The 13,729-nt window shown below is 43.1% G+C and overlaps 1 protein-coding gene across 4 annotated transcripts in view; it reads right to left on the bottom strand.

Annotated features, from left to right (window-relative positions):
• The window catches only part of LOC307211141 (ankyrin repeat domain-containing protein 40-like), an 84,064-nt gene that overhangs the window by 2,613 nt on the left and 67,722 nt on the right, over positions 1–13,729 (bottom strand). For 3 of the 4 annotated variants that reach the window (XM_079967469.1, XM_079967467.1, XM_079967466.1), the window contains 2 exons: positions 2,710–2,858; positions 1,028–1,516 (listed from right to left, as the gene is read on the bottom strand). In XM_079967469.1, the coding sequence (XP_079823595.1) occupies positions 1,028–1,516; positions 2,710–2,858 (638 nt within the window). Of the gene's footprint in view, positions 1–1,027; positions 1,517–2,709; positions 2,859–7,116; positions 7,290–13,729 lie in introns of those variants that run through there. The other variant, XM_079967468.1, reaches the window with a different exon arrangement.

Below are 13,729 nucleotides of genomic sequence, written 5' to 3'. Positions count from 1 at the left end.
TCAGTAAATGTAAAGTACAATGAAGAAGCAAGTGGAGTGGAGGGCTGTGACAGCTGTATAAAGCTATTAAGGGACTAAAGATGGAAAAGTGATTCACAGGCTACTGCCACAAAGAGATGAGCTCTTCAGCTGTCCACCTTGTCTTCTTACCCATCTCATTCTCTTGCTTAGTAGTGGCTGCTGGGTCTTCACACTGATATTTCCAGCATCTGATTAGTGCCAAGTGTACTTTAAACAAAATATCTGCATCTGCAGATTTAATGAAACCCTAAAGTTAATGATTCTCTACACTTAAGCAATTAAATGTGAAAGCTGATCAGCTTTTTCATGCATAGAGGATAGGCGTGATTTGGTTTTATGGTTGAAGCTAAGTAGGTGGAAGACAGCCTAGGCTCCACGTATAAGTTACTCTGGGCTCAGAAGAAGAGCAGGGCAGAAATGAAACATCATAAATAATGCCTCAATCCTAATTTTATATGTGCTAGAGTTAACCATCAAAAGCAGATTAACGTACTGCTTTGAAATGTTACATTCCAACAATTAAGCCAGTGCAAGTCTCATTCTTGACACCTGCACACCAATCTGAAGTCTGGGCACATGTTTTTCAGTAGCAGTTGTGTAGTTTGGAAGAGCTGCCCATTTCCTTCATTGCAATGTCACCGTTTCCTTCAACCCATTGCACTCCAACCAACAATTCTGCTATTATTCCAGGAAGATTTCCAAATAACTGAGATACAACAACTACTTCCTCAAAAGTTCATTTCCCTTGTGACCACTGATCTGTGACAACCTGTGATCATATTACACAGAAGCATGACGACACAAAACTGATCCTGGTCATGTGGCAATTAAGAGAAAATGCCCTATCTTGACAAAGCTCTACCAACTCTCTTTAAGGAAAGAAAAAGAAGAAAAGGTTCTTAAAGCAGATATGAAGCACTAAAGGTAGTTACTGTCTACTGGAGACACATGCACTGTCTCCAGCTATGCAGTAAAAGCATTACAATGGAAAAATACTCTTCAGTACCTTGCATATTATATGAAAAAGTTCCTGTGAGAAGCAGCGGCTGTAAGGGTGGTGCAGTGCCCATACAGCAGCCATTTGCTTGCTGAGGTACATGTTGTCTAGGTACAGTTGAGGTCAAGAGAGCTCTGTTGTGAGATGTAGATGAGGGATAAACAGGGCAGCTCTGGACTCGAGGCATTGTGCATTCTGATACTCCTGAGCTGATGGGAGAAGGAAGCTCCCCTTCGTGCAGGTCTTCAGAAAGTTCAGTTTCAGCGTGCAAGGAAATGGGTGTGCAAGTATTTTCAAGCTGAGTGGCTGATAAACAAGGGCTAGGTTCACTCTCAGATAAATAAGAGACGGCAGTGCTGTTGTCCTCGGGTGGTGCTAAGAGATGAGGGGCATTGTCCTTTTCTTGATAGTCAACACAAGGGAATGACTGGTTTGTCAGAGAGTCTCCAGCATTTGACAGCTTTAAGTCATTCACTTCTTGATTGTCACATTCTTCCACTTCAACGGGGGCGGGGTGGGAAGGAAAAATAGAATCTTTTAATAATTTAATCCATTTTAAATAATGGCAAGCAGAATTCTAATGCCACCCAGAACATCTGCCAAATACATATATTTAAAATCATAAACTGCTAGTTTTAGCTAAAAGAAAGCAAACTTATTTCAGAGTAGAATTAAGTATGGCAAAAAAAATATAGAATCAATCCAGAGAGTTGGATTAGCAAAGCTTTGGTTCATGGAAGAAACATTCTGCAGAAATTTTATTTACTTATTGGAATTGGTAAGTGAAAAGATGTGTACACACACATACAGGCCAAAGCTGCATTGCTGAAGAAACACTCTTTAATCTGTAACCCAGCTTTAATTTGATGTTCTGGGAGGCTATACTTTTCTGGAGTGTATTGGAGAAGGAACATTTTTAGGTTCCCAGTGTACTCTGCTTGACCATCTGTCCAAATTCCTAGAAGCCACCATGACCAAAGGAATGGAATCTAAGTATTACAGAATCTGACTGGCACAACAGCTCTCTCATTTAATTGAACAGCTTGTGCAAAACTATTTTAAAATTATTCTGACCCTATGTACAATTACTCAGAAAGAAGTCCAAAAAAGGACAAGGGGGTTACTCCAAACTCCTATATCAGCCAGCTCCCCAATTACAGTCAGGTCAGTAAACTCTGGTCATAATTCTACCTTTGTTTTAGATGAGGCAAGCAGTAAGGAGCAAAGCTTTCACTGCCATAGCTCTCAGGCTTTGGGATGCCCTGCCTAAGGTACAGAGCAAGTCTTTGTTGTTGCTGGGATTTCCCAGAGGATGAAAAACTTGTTCCCTGACTTTTAGCTGATGTGACTAGTTCTGTTTTACATTTAAAGCTGTTTTAATTTCTGTGACATTAAAATTGTTGTTAACATCTTTAAGCCTCATAGGAAAACGGCCTATAAAAGCTTAAAACAAATAAAATTAAAACTGCAGCCTCAGTTTCTCTAGCCCACAAACAGCCTCACACAATATTCTGCCTGTAACTATAGCACACTGTGTTCCTAGGAAGTCTTGTCTTCCTTGGGAGCTTATCAGGGACTGATGAAAAGATCAGAGATGGCAGATAACTTGTCTGAAAAATGCAGTGCATCTAATACATTACATTAGTTCGTAGTATATTTTTGGAAAGACAAATTCAGTATGTCGAGTATACCTCCCAGAAGCTTTCTGATTTCTTTCTTTGAAGTCAAATGTGCTGCCAGCTCTCCATTAACTGTGAAAATCTCCTTATCTGCTTGAGAATCCAGCAGGTAAGAAACCACTTGGGTGTGATTCCTCTTGCAAGCCCAGTGCAAACATGTCCTGTAAAAGTTAAACATATTTGTTAGCAAGCATTTGTAAAGTTATTATTCTGAAAGTCACTGTTTTGTGTCATTAAATGTCTGCATGATGTGTACCATCAGAGCTGTTTAAAAAAATGCTCAAATTTGTCAGAGATGAAACCTTGTCTATTGATCCAGACAAAGTTAGTTGTACTTATTTTCCACATACCTCAATATAATTCAAGTCATGACCAATTTCTTCCATTGATTACAGTGGGACCTAAGTTCAACTAAAACCTAGTCTGAATCCAATCTAATATGTTACTACTATGCAAGAATGAAAGCTTTGTGACCAGGCTGAGGTTTATTTTCTGTTGTAAATCAACAGGCCCAATTTAACTGTGCAGTCAAAGCTTGCTTATTGAGCTAGCATTCAACACTATAAGCTGGAGAGGGAAAGAATAATGTTTAAGCTAAATGACAGTCAATGTTTAAGCTAACTGATGCTCATAAAGGTACAGTTGTCCTTGATGCACATACATGCTTCTTTTGTTTCATTGGTTTCATTTGCACATCACAGGAAAAGCAACCAGAAGGGTTTGCACCCATGGTTTGCACTCGCTCAAAATCCCAAGGCCCAGAAGTATTGTCTGTTTTCAGTATCAAATTCAACCCCAATATCTCTCAAACTGGGTCAGTTTTGCATGACCCTTTGCAAACAATAAAGCAGGCACAAGAGTATTGCAGCCAAGAAGATGGCTACCTGCCTAAAGGCAGTAGCAGCCAGTGGAGTGGATGGCATTGTGCAGGCGCAGCAGTGGAGCCAATGCAACCCTCCCAACACTTTGCCCCTTCATTCTCGGTTACTGGTAGTGATCACCATGTTGGGAAGCCAGGAGAGGAACACACCCCGCACTCTGCCCCTATCGGGCTCTGCTAAATATCACACACACGTTCTCTCCCTTTGTAGTGGAACAAATATTAGCCATATGTACTATATGCTACCATCTCATGCCTGGGTGTTACTGCAGCAGTACAATCTCCAGTCCTGAGCTGAACATTGGGAGGGAGGGGGCAGGAAGACTGCTGCCTGCCAACTTGACAATGATCTTACTAAACTTATAAAGCAAATGAATTATACAGCACCAATTAACTGCATCGGAAGGGCATTTTCTAAGCCATATTCATAATTCTAATATTGCAGTGACGGTAATAATAATAATAATAAATTTATTATTTGCACCCCACCCATCTGGCTGGGTTTCCCCAGCCACTCTGGGCGGCTTCCAACAAAGATGAAAAATACACTAAAATGTCACATATTAAAAACTTCCCTGAACAGGGCTGCCTTCAGATGTCTTCTGGATGTCAGGTAGTTGTTTATCGCTTTGACATCTGATGGGAGGGCATTCCACAGGGAGGGCACCACTACCGAGAAAGCCCTCTGCCTGGTTCCCTGTAACTTGGCTTCTCGCAGCGAGGGAACCGCCAGAAGGCCCTCGGAGCTAGACCTCAGTGTCCGGGTAGAACGATGGGGGTGGAGACGCTCCTTCAGATATACTGGACTGAGGCCGTTTAGGGCTTTAAAGGTCAGCACCAACACTTTGAATTGTGCTCGGAAACGTACTGGGAGCCAATGTAGGTCTTTCAAGACCGGTGTTATATGGTCTCGGCGGCCGCTCCCAGTCACCAGTCTAGCTGCCGCATTCTGGATTAGTTGTAGTTTCCGGGTCACCTTCAAAGGTAGCCCCACATAGAGCGCATTGCAGTAGTCCAAGCGGGAGATAACCAGAGCATGCACCACTCTGGCGAGACAGTCTGCAGGCAGATAGGGTCTCAGCCTACGTACCAGATGGAGCTGGTAAACAGCTGCCCTAGACACAGATTTGACCTGTGCCTCCATGGACAGCTGTGAGTCCAAAATGACTCCCAGGCTGCGCACCTGGTCTTTCAGGGGCACAGTTACCCCATTCAGGACCAGGGAATCCTCCACACCTGCCTGCCTCCTGTCCCCCAAAAACAGTACTTCTGTCTTGTCAGGATTCAACTTCAATCTGTTTATAAGACTATTATTATGACTATTTATAAGACTATTATAATTATAGGACTAATATGTTGCCAGACCACAAGCCCTGAATATGAGTGCACTGAAGGACCCAAGTTGCAATTTTAATGAAAGACCCACTCATGGCAACAGTATAGGATTCAGAGAGCAAAACAAAGGCATGCAAACTACTTCAATGACCAAATCACTGTAAAAAGCTACTGCCTTCAATCACACAGTCTGAAAAATCTGAAACCCCACACTTTTGAGCCTACTCTGCTTGCACTCACACAATCATATAGAGGTAATCATGAAGACACACGTCACATAAATCCTGGTGCTCACTGGATGTGATTTAATAGGCGAGGAACTGTAGCTCAGGGGTAAATGGTATACTTTGCATGCAGAAAGTCTCAAATTCATAGGAACAGAAGAGCCCTGTTGAATCAAACCAAAAGCCCACCTACCCAAGATCCTGTTCCCAGACTGGCCAGACAGAAACCTATGAGAAGCCCACAAGCAGCACATGAGCATAACAGCACTTTGCCCATTTGTGTTCCCCAGCAATGGTGTTCATACTGCCTTCAGTACTGGAGACAGTACAGAGCCATCATGACCAGTATCTGATAGCTTTATCCTCCATGAATTTGTCTCACCCCCTTTTGAAGTCATCCAAGTTGGCAATCATCACTACATCCTGCGGCAGCAAATTCTTCTATGTTTAACTATGTACTGTGTTCTGTTCAATTCTTTGCTTAGGCAGAGGTGTCTAAGACTCTATTCCAACTGGCAGTGGCTCTCTCGACAATATTGGACTAGATCCAATGGTAGCTCTTTGTATATTGTTGGACTGTAACTCTCATCAATCCCAGCCAGCAGGGCCAAAAGGCAGGGACAGCAGGAGCTGTACTACAACAACATCTGGAGAACCACAGATTAGACATACTGGGGCTGTATAGCCCAGTGCTCTGCCTCTTGCGTAAAGCTGCTTCATGTGCAAGGTTTCCGAGAACATCTGTCATGTGTTCAGATTTGGGGAGTTTTCATAGGAACAGTACAGGCACTCTCCCTACAAGGGCGTCCACAGACTCATTCCTATACCACAGGGGTTCCCATTTGCTCAAAGCCTGTAAGAATCCTCCCATACAAGAATTTTGCATTAGAAAATAATAGAAGCTGTGCTTGATCCTTTGGGGAGAACACGGGATTTTGTCATCTGCTTTCTGTTCTCTGTGACCTGAATAACACAATGGCTAAGAGCCAAACTCCACAACTACATGTTATGCAGGGGATTTTCGACTAATAATTCAAGTGTGTGTGTGTGTCTGGATCAGAACAGTGGCACTGGGCAAGAGTTTTACTTGAACCTCTCCCCTCACACCAATACCCCAAGCTAATAAACCCCTTGTCCTTCAGGGGACTAGCACTGCTGCTCTGATCAAATTAACTCCTCCCTCCCAATCACAATGGCTCATCCTAGAAGTGAAAATCAATGTGCTGGAAGATTCATCACAGTTCTCCTGAGTAAATTGAAGGCTGGCTCTCAGAGTGAGAGCTTGGGAGTCTCCAAATCTCAGCCCCAACAATGTTTATCTCATTTTGAGTAGCACTTAGTCATAGGTTCCCTATAAATAATAAATATTATTAAATGTCTGCAATTATGGGAAAATAGTGATCCTGACCTGCCTTGTAGGGCTAAAGCTGATTGAACAGACAGACAGACAGACAGACACACACACACACCTGGATGTTATTAGGAAAGGTTTGTGACTGATGGCTGGCAAATGTGTGATTTGTTCATATTGGCTCTATTTTTCCAGGAGTCTCTAGAACCAAAGCCTGAAAGGAATTTCTGCTTAGAATTTCATAACCAGGCAGCCCACTAATCAGGATGAAGCATTGACATCTGACCCATCTATTCTTGTCAGATGCTGGTGAGATTTTGTCCACCCCCACCCCCGTGGGGAGCGTTTCTGTAACTTGCCTTTAAGATGAACTCCCAGTAAACACGCATTTCAGAGACAGAGGGAGAGGGAGCCAAGGGGAACACACAGGGAGGGAAAGATGCTCTTGGACACGGGCACAGAGGATACACATTCGCTGAAGTTGCGTGTAACGTGTTGCTGGCGGTTGCCTCGAAAAGGGTGGAAGGAAGTGTATTAGCGACGATGACTGCTGCCCTACTGCTAACCACGGGAATGAGGGGCACAGCGCGGAGGGGCTGGGGGAGGAGAGAAAAGGAGAGGCGTCTTACCAGCCATTGATCTCATTCTGGGCATTCACCTCCACCCCCTTGTCGAGCAGCGTCTGCAGCTCCTCTAGGTCGCCTAGGGCAGCAGCTTCCCTGAGCCTCTCCTCCAGCTCCAGGTGGCTGCTCATCCTCTCTCTGCCCCCCCCCCCACTTCCCCACCGCTCTCCTGGGGGCTTGACCCAGAAGTGCTCCTTGCACCCCCTTGCAGGGCTATCTCGCTCCGGGAGCGGGAATTCCTGCTGCTGCTGCCGCCGCCGCTAGAGCAGCTCCTCCTTGCCCAGCTCCCTCTCCTCTGCGGGACTCTATTCTCAGTGACACACCAGGCAGAAGCCTCTGGTTCCTACGTGCCCAGGCAGAGCGGGGCCGGTCGAAAGGTGGGCTGGGCAAAGAGCGGGGAGAAATCCCTCCGAAGGTGTCAGGGGGCCTGTCCGCATCGCATCCGCAGGCGAGGGATTCAGGAGCGAGCAGGGAGGGCGGCCGCCTCTTAGAACGCGCTCGGATTAGTGATGCTGAGCCCCGTTCCCCTGGCAACGAAGGAATTCTGAGAGATGATGTGTACCAGGAGGAACCTCAGCCGCGGCCAGAGCCCAAATGCTTCTAACAGCAGCAGCAAATTACAACACAGGGGTTTGAACAATGTGCAGGAGCTCCTCTTGAAGTGGCTTTTCTAAGGTTGTTTCTGAAGGCTTGTGCAGAACCTTGCCATAGCCAACTGATTTTAATTATCCTGGTTTTTGTTGTTGTTATAATAATAATAATATAATATAATTTTATTTATATCCCACCCTCCCCAGCCGAAGCCGGGCTCAGAGCGGCTAACAACAATAAAAGTAACACAATTTACATAAAATTGTTTTTTAAAGGGCAATGAGTGGGTAAAAAAGCATTTCTAAGGAAAACAATTCCTCACAAACCACTTGCTGAAAGCAGGAGATGAATGTGTCACATGCCAGTAACCTGCCTCCTTATTTACACACTTGGAAGAGAAACCTGGGGCCACGATTTGGACCACGATTCAGTGAGCCTTGCCACACTTAAGAGTCGTGTAATTGTGGAGTTGGAAGGGACACCCCCCCCCACAAGGCTTATCTAGTCCAACCCCTGCAATGCAGGAATCTTAAACAGACCACTGATTTAAATCTGATTTATATCCAACTGTATATGCTTAAGACTGCATCCCTAAGGAACCTAATTATACAAAGGATTGTAGCTGTGCATTTCATGTTTACATGGAAGCAAGTCTCGCTGTCTTATGGGAGTACGTTTGCATAGGGATTGCAGGTTTGCACAATAATATGAAGACCATCAGTGAATCTCTGGAAAAAAGGACACCCATTAACTTCAGTTGAGTCTGAAAACATTCCATAATATACAACAATATAAAATAACAGACACATAAAATTCCAGCGACCAAACAAACACACACGAGGGTGTAGAAGACAATTGTGAAGGTTTTTCCACTTCAAACGACGAAACAAAAATGGTTGAATGTTTTGGAAAATGTGAGCAGCAAAAAATAAAATAAAACCAGAAGCGGTCAAAAACTGCATTATTGAATTGTTTTTAGTTAATTTGCCATTGGCAGGAAATGGGATGGAAGGGGTTGAGATGGATGTTGCTGCTAAATTACAGTTACGTTAAATCCTGGATTTCTCTACTGTTTTCTATGGCCAGCTCTCCAACCTGGGGTCAAACAAAAAGTTCTAAAGGAATCAGAAGTTTGTCAAATTGTGTAAGCCTATCAGTTTAGGCTATAGGCAAAAGCGGTTAAGGCATGTAAGACCAATTGGGGTGGGGTGGGGAACAGAAGTGGGGATTTTCCTTCTGTTCTCATTTGTGAATAACAATTGAATCTTTTCTCTGCTCACACACACAGAACGAGAACAATGCCATATTTATTTCTAGTTTGTGTTATGTATGGCTTGTCTTTAAAACAAATCAACAAAATAAAGAGAGTTTAAAGGGAGGAATGGAAGCCTGGCTGAGAGCAGTTAAGACATGGAATGCTGGGAGTGAAAGGAAAATGAGGGGACAGAGGAAGAGAGGAAAATGGCCTGTTCACACCCCTAACATCTTCCACTTAGTTCCTGGAAGTGGGGATTAGGGTTGTGTGAGGATGTGTGACATGGATTTTTCTTTTTTAAAAAACCTGCAATTTCTGTTCCAAATGGGAACATTTTACAAGAAAAGAAAGGAAACTTCTCTTTCCCACACTCCAGAGACAGCCAGTCCCCACCACCACGACGCAACTGCTGTATATAGCAATAACATACTCAGATTTGTGACTGGCCAACCTCAAAACTGAACCTTCTATCTTTTTGGTAAGGTATTTATGTAACCTAGAACAGCAGGGAAAGGGCAGGGAAGTGTCCTTTCTCCCTCCTGACCTTGCAACCACCCCAGGACTAAACAAAAACAGTCTTAGGTAACATTTGTCTTAGGTAACATAGAATACATATACATAATGATAATATACTTTCTGGATTAAACAGTGATGAAGTAGCCTTTCCCAGCACTTTGGAAGGAGCAATGAGACTTTTAGAATAAGCCTTCACTGAATAATAATAACAAAATGCCGTCAATGTGCACGCAATCTCTGTAGGACAAGGTTCTGTTTGTGGTGCTAACATTGCTCTGTAATGTGCTACGAACAGTGGCGGTGCTATAAAAATAACTGAAACTACAACAGAGTAGTGATGCTGTCATCCTAGGTGAGGTATGTGTGAAAAAATGCTTGTTTTCCAAAGCTGTATGAAGGGATTGCAATGTACAAGTCTCCCTCTCTCTCGAGCCACTAGAGGTCACAAGAGAACAATAAAAAAAGATTCCAAACCACCCATCTTGCTATTTCACCAAAAGCTGCTTTTTTACACTTATTTACATAAGTGTTTTGGGTGGGGGTGAACTCCTAAACAGTTTATAAATGTATTGTATGACCTGTTATAATATGATGGTGCAAACTTATTAGTTCAAATCCTGTTCAATTATTTTAAGATATCAGACTGTTTAGTATTTGAGGAGAGCAGTATTTTTAGTGGTTGATGGTGAATTATTGAGATTCTTTCTTAAAGGCGCATCTTCCTTGTTTGTATCTTTCAAGTTTTGAATATAATTTTAAAAATAAATTGCAATGCCATAGATTTAAAATTCATATTTATATCTCATCAGGAGTCAAAATGTTGGTGTATGAATAAGGTTGCATTAGGTCTCCTCCTGTGACCTTACCTGCAACTTTACCTGAGACACTAAAAAGCAGAAGGTGGAACTTTCCCTGCCACCCATCTCTGTTCTAGGAAAACACCTGGTGATAATTAAATGAAAGACCCGTAAAAATGTGGCCAACTGAATATATCTGATATCGTCCAGCAACAAAGTATTGATGAGGATTTCTAATTTTGCTCCCAGATCCATTTTGAAAACTTGAATGTAAAAAGTGCTCACCATTATTATTTAAAGGATTTTTAAGTAAGGGACTCAAATTATTGTTGTTTTTTAATCCTAGGGATGCTAGATTATTGTATTATGAATCTTTCTCCATCTCCATCTTTTGGGCCTTCATCACAGACTTTTGATCATTCGTGTGTTGTTGTTGTTTTCCATTTTAACTCTCATCTGTGTTTATGCTGCTTTTAAATAAAAACAGACAGCAATTACTCCCAGAGTAACTATTCTGATCTGATAATATGTTCCCTTTTTGGCTCCCTCTTGCATCTTGCCTACAATCACAGCTGTCTGAACTCTTTTTGTCGCTGAGCCACACATGCTCTCACATCACTCAAGCTGTATCATTTTGACAGGGGGACGGAGGCAGAATTGTCACTTCTCTGGGTATATCCTTGACTGTACTTCTCCAGTGGTTTTTTTTTCCCTTTGCCCAAATCATTTGCCTGTGAACTCCTTACTTCCCTTTTTCCTCAGCAGATGACTTTTTTATCAGAGAATGCTATCTATGAAAGCCTACTACATCTAGATGCAGGATCTCTTCTGTGGTAATGGCTACCTTGAGCCAGACCATTTGGTTACTCTAGCTCAGTATTGTCTGCACTGACCGCTAGTGTATCTTCTGGGTGTCGGAGAGGAATCAATTTCCAGCCCTTCCTGGAGAGGATGGAAACGGAACCTTCGACATGCACAGCTAAGGCTCTTCTCGCCCACCTGTCATCAAATGAGTCACTAAAATATACAGGTGTCGACCCCGCCCCCCCAGCAATACACATATTCTCTGAAGGAGCACAATACCTTTGAGGTTCACTTTCAGCACTGTTAATTACAGTTTTTTTCTTAGGCAGTACAATTTTCCCGCTCACATATGTCAGTGTGGGAGAGGATTAGTGGAGTGTTTATTTGACTTCAGGCGGCTGGCTGCCACTCCTGTGCTACTCACTCCTGAGCCTTGATCCTCTAAATGACCCAATATTCTTAAAAACCAGAACTCACAGTACATTCCACAAGTAAGCGTGCCGTATCACGAGATGTTTGTTTCTTTTTTTGTGAGCCTCTTCCCTCCCGCCTCCTTTTTCCCCCCTGGTCAGTATTCAGTTAAGCTCTCAGCCTTATTCTCTAAAGTGTTTGCTCCTTACACAGCTCTTTTTTCTAAATGCAATTTATCCATGTGTGCGCTAAACAAACATTGCATCTGCCTTGAATGTGGAATTCAATTTGCCAACCTCCGTCAATCAAAGCTAAAGTCATCAACAGTTTAAAATGCTCTTTCCAGGTATTATCGGCTGCTATGTCACACACCAAAATGAAGATTTACTGGCACAACTATTACGCTAACAAAAAAGTGCTGGACCTCAAACATTTGGCATTGTCATTATTATTATTTAACACCTCAAAAGCTAGGTGGTATAGAAAATGATTTTTTAAAATAAGTAACAGATTCCCAGTTGTGTAGATGTTTCCTCCACCTGTGTGACATGGGTGCTTGAGGGTTGTTTGTTGAACAGCCAAGGGAAGCTGCAATGTGACCAGAAGGTTATAAGAAGGGCATTGTAGAACAGTGGTTAGAGTGCTGGACTTGACCAAGGTCGACTGGTTTCAATTTCCCAGTAAGCCATGAAGCTCACTAGCTGTCATCAGGTCAATTTCCTAAACTATCTCACAAGTTGGTTGTGAGAATAAAGAGAGGACTACGTACGTTCATCAGAGCTTCTTGGAGGAAGGACAAAATAAAAATATCAAAGATTGCACCATAGCAAATAACATCTAACTCCCCCCCCCACCCCAGAATCTGCTTTCATTTTGTCCTGATGGGGAAAAAATCTGGATATACCCATATTTGAACTGCAAAGGCAGAGTTTGGAGGGATTTTAACAAGGAAAAAAAGAGATCTCAAGCAAGAGTTAAGCCACACTCTCCTCCTAATGATCTTTTGCTCCTGATTGCAGCTTACTGCAGCTGCTTTGGGTAAAACAACAACAACAAAAACCTCAGGGAGAACATTGATGTGACTGAGCATCCAGTTTGACCCCAAGTCTAAAGAAAGTGGAAGACCGGCTGACAATACAGCACACCAAGAAAAGAAAATAACAGCTAAAATGTGATGATGCAAAGCCCTTACTGTTTTAAAAAAACAAGCTTATTGGAAAGGAAATGTCCCTTGTGTCTGTTGTTATAGCAAATGCACTATCCCAAATCGCTGCCCGTTGACATGATTATGTCGGAATTGGTGGCACGAGCATGCAAAATGATCAGGAGGGACCAGCTCCCAAATCAAGAAAACAGACCTGGATTGCTTCCACACTAGAGCCCTTTAGTGCTGCCAGGGCATTGCTTTCCCACAATTAGCTGGAAGCAGAAATAAAACAAAGGTCTTACGCAAGCAATATAGGGTTATTATCCCCTCCCCGTAGCCATGATTCTCCTATAACATAAGCTACACTAATTACAAGAGTCATGCCTATGTAATTAAAGGGATTGGCTGGCTAGGTGCTCTTTGGTTCTGTATGCCCCCAACCCCCTTCCCCACTCTCCCATTAGTGGGCCCCCTGATATCATTTAAAATAAAATGTGTATCCTGCTTTTCTGTCTGCGAACAAACACCGAAAACAGCTTGCAATAAACCATTAAAAACAAATCAACCAAAAACTAGAAGCCTATAAAAGGAGACAGGAACAGCAGCTCAGCCTTCACTATAAATTCCAGGACATAAACCCCCACAGGCCAAATGCCTGTTGAAATAAACTGATCATCATGGGTTGGGGGTGGGGGTGAAAAACCATCCAGAAGTGGCTAAGAGAGAGCCATAACGTTAGTGTGGTCACAAAGAGGGTACTCTCTCATGTCCCCTCCAGCTACACTTCCAAGGCTTGTGGGCTTTGTGGTCAGCACAGACTACTAGAGGTAAAAGCACCACCCACTTCCTCTGTGTGAGAAACACAAGCAGCTGCCATGTGTGGAGGAAAGGAAAGTGGTTAAGGTCTGAGCCATCAGACTTTCCTTCTTATTATACTGTAAGGAAAAGCAGGAGGGAATCACTCTGTGGTTATGAGTGTTTTGAGTGCACTGACACCTTGGGGGAGCAACAAAAGGTTTTGAGAAGTTGTAGTTTGAACTATGGGCTCCCCTTTTCTGGCGAGGCAACACGGCAAGCATTTCTCCTTCCAGGAGAGGA

Source organism: Podarcis cretensis (genome assembly GCF_951804945.1).
Source record: "Podarcis cretensis genome assembly, chromosome: 2".
NCBI lineage: Eukaryota > Metazoa > Chordata > Lepidosauria > Squamata > Lacertidae > Podarcis > Podarcis cretensis.
The sequence above is the reverse complement of the archived record's forward strand: the minus strand, read 5'-3'. Positions and strand labels throughout refer to the sequence as shown.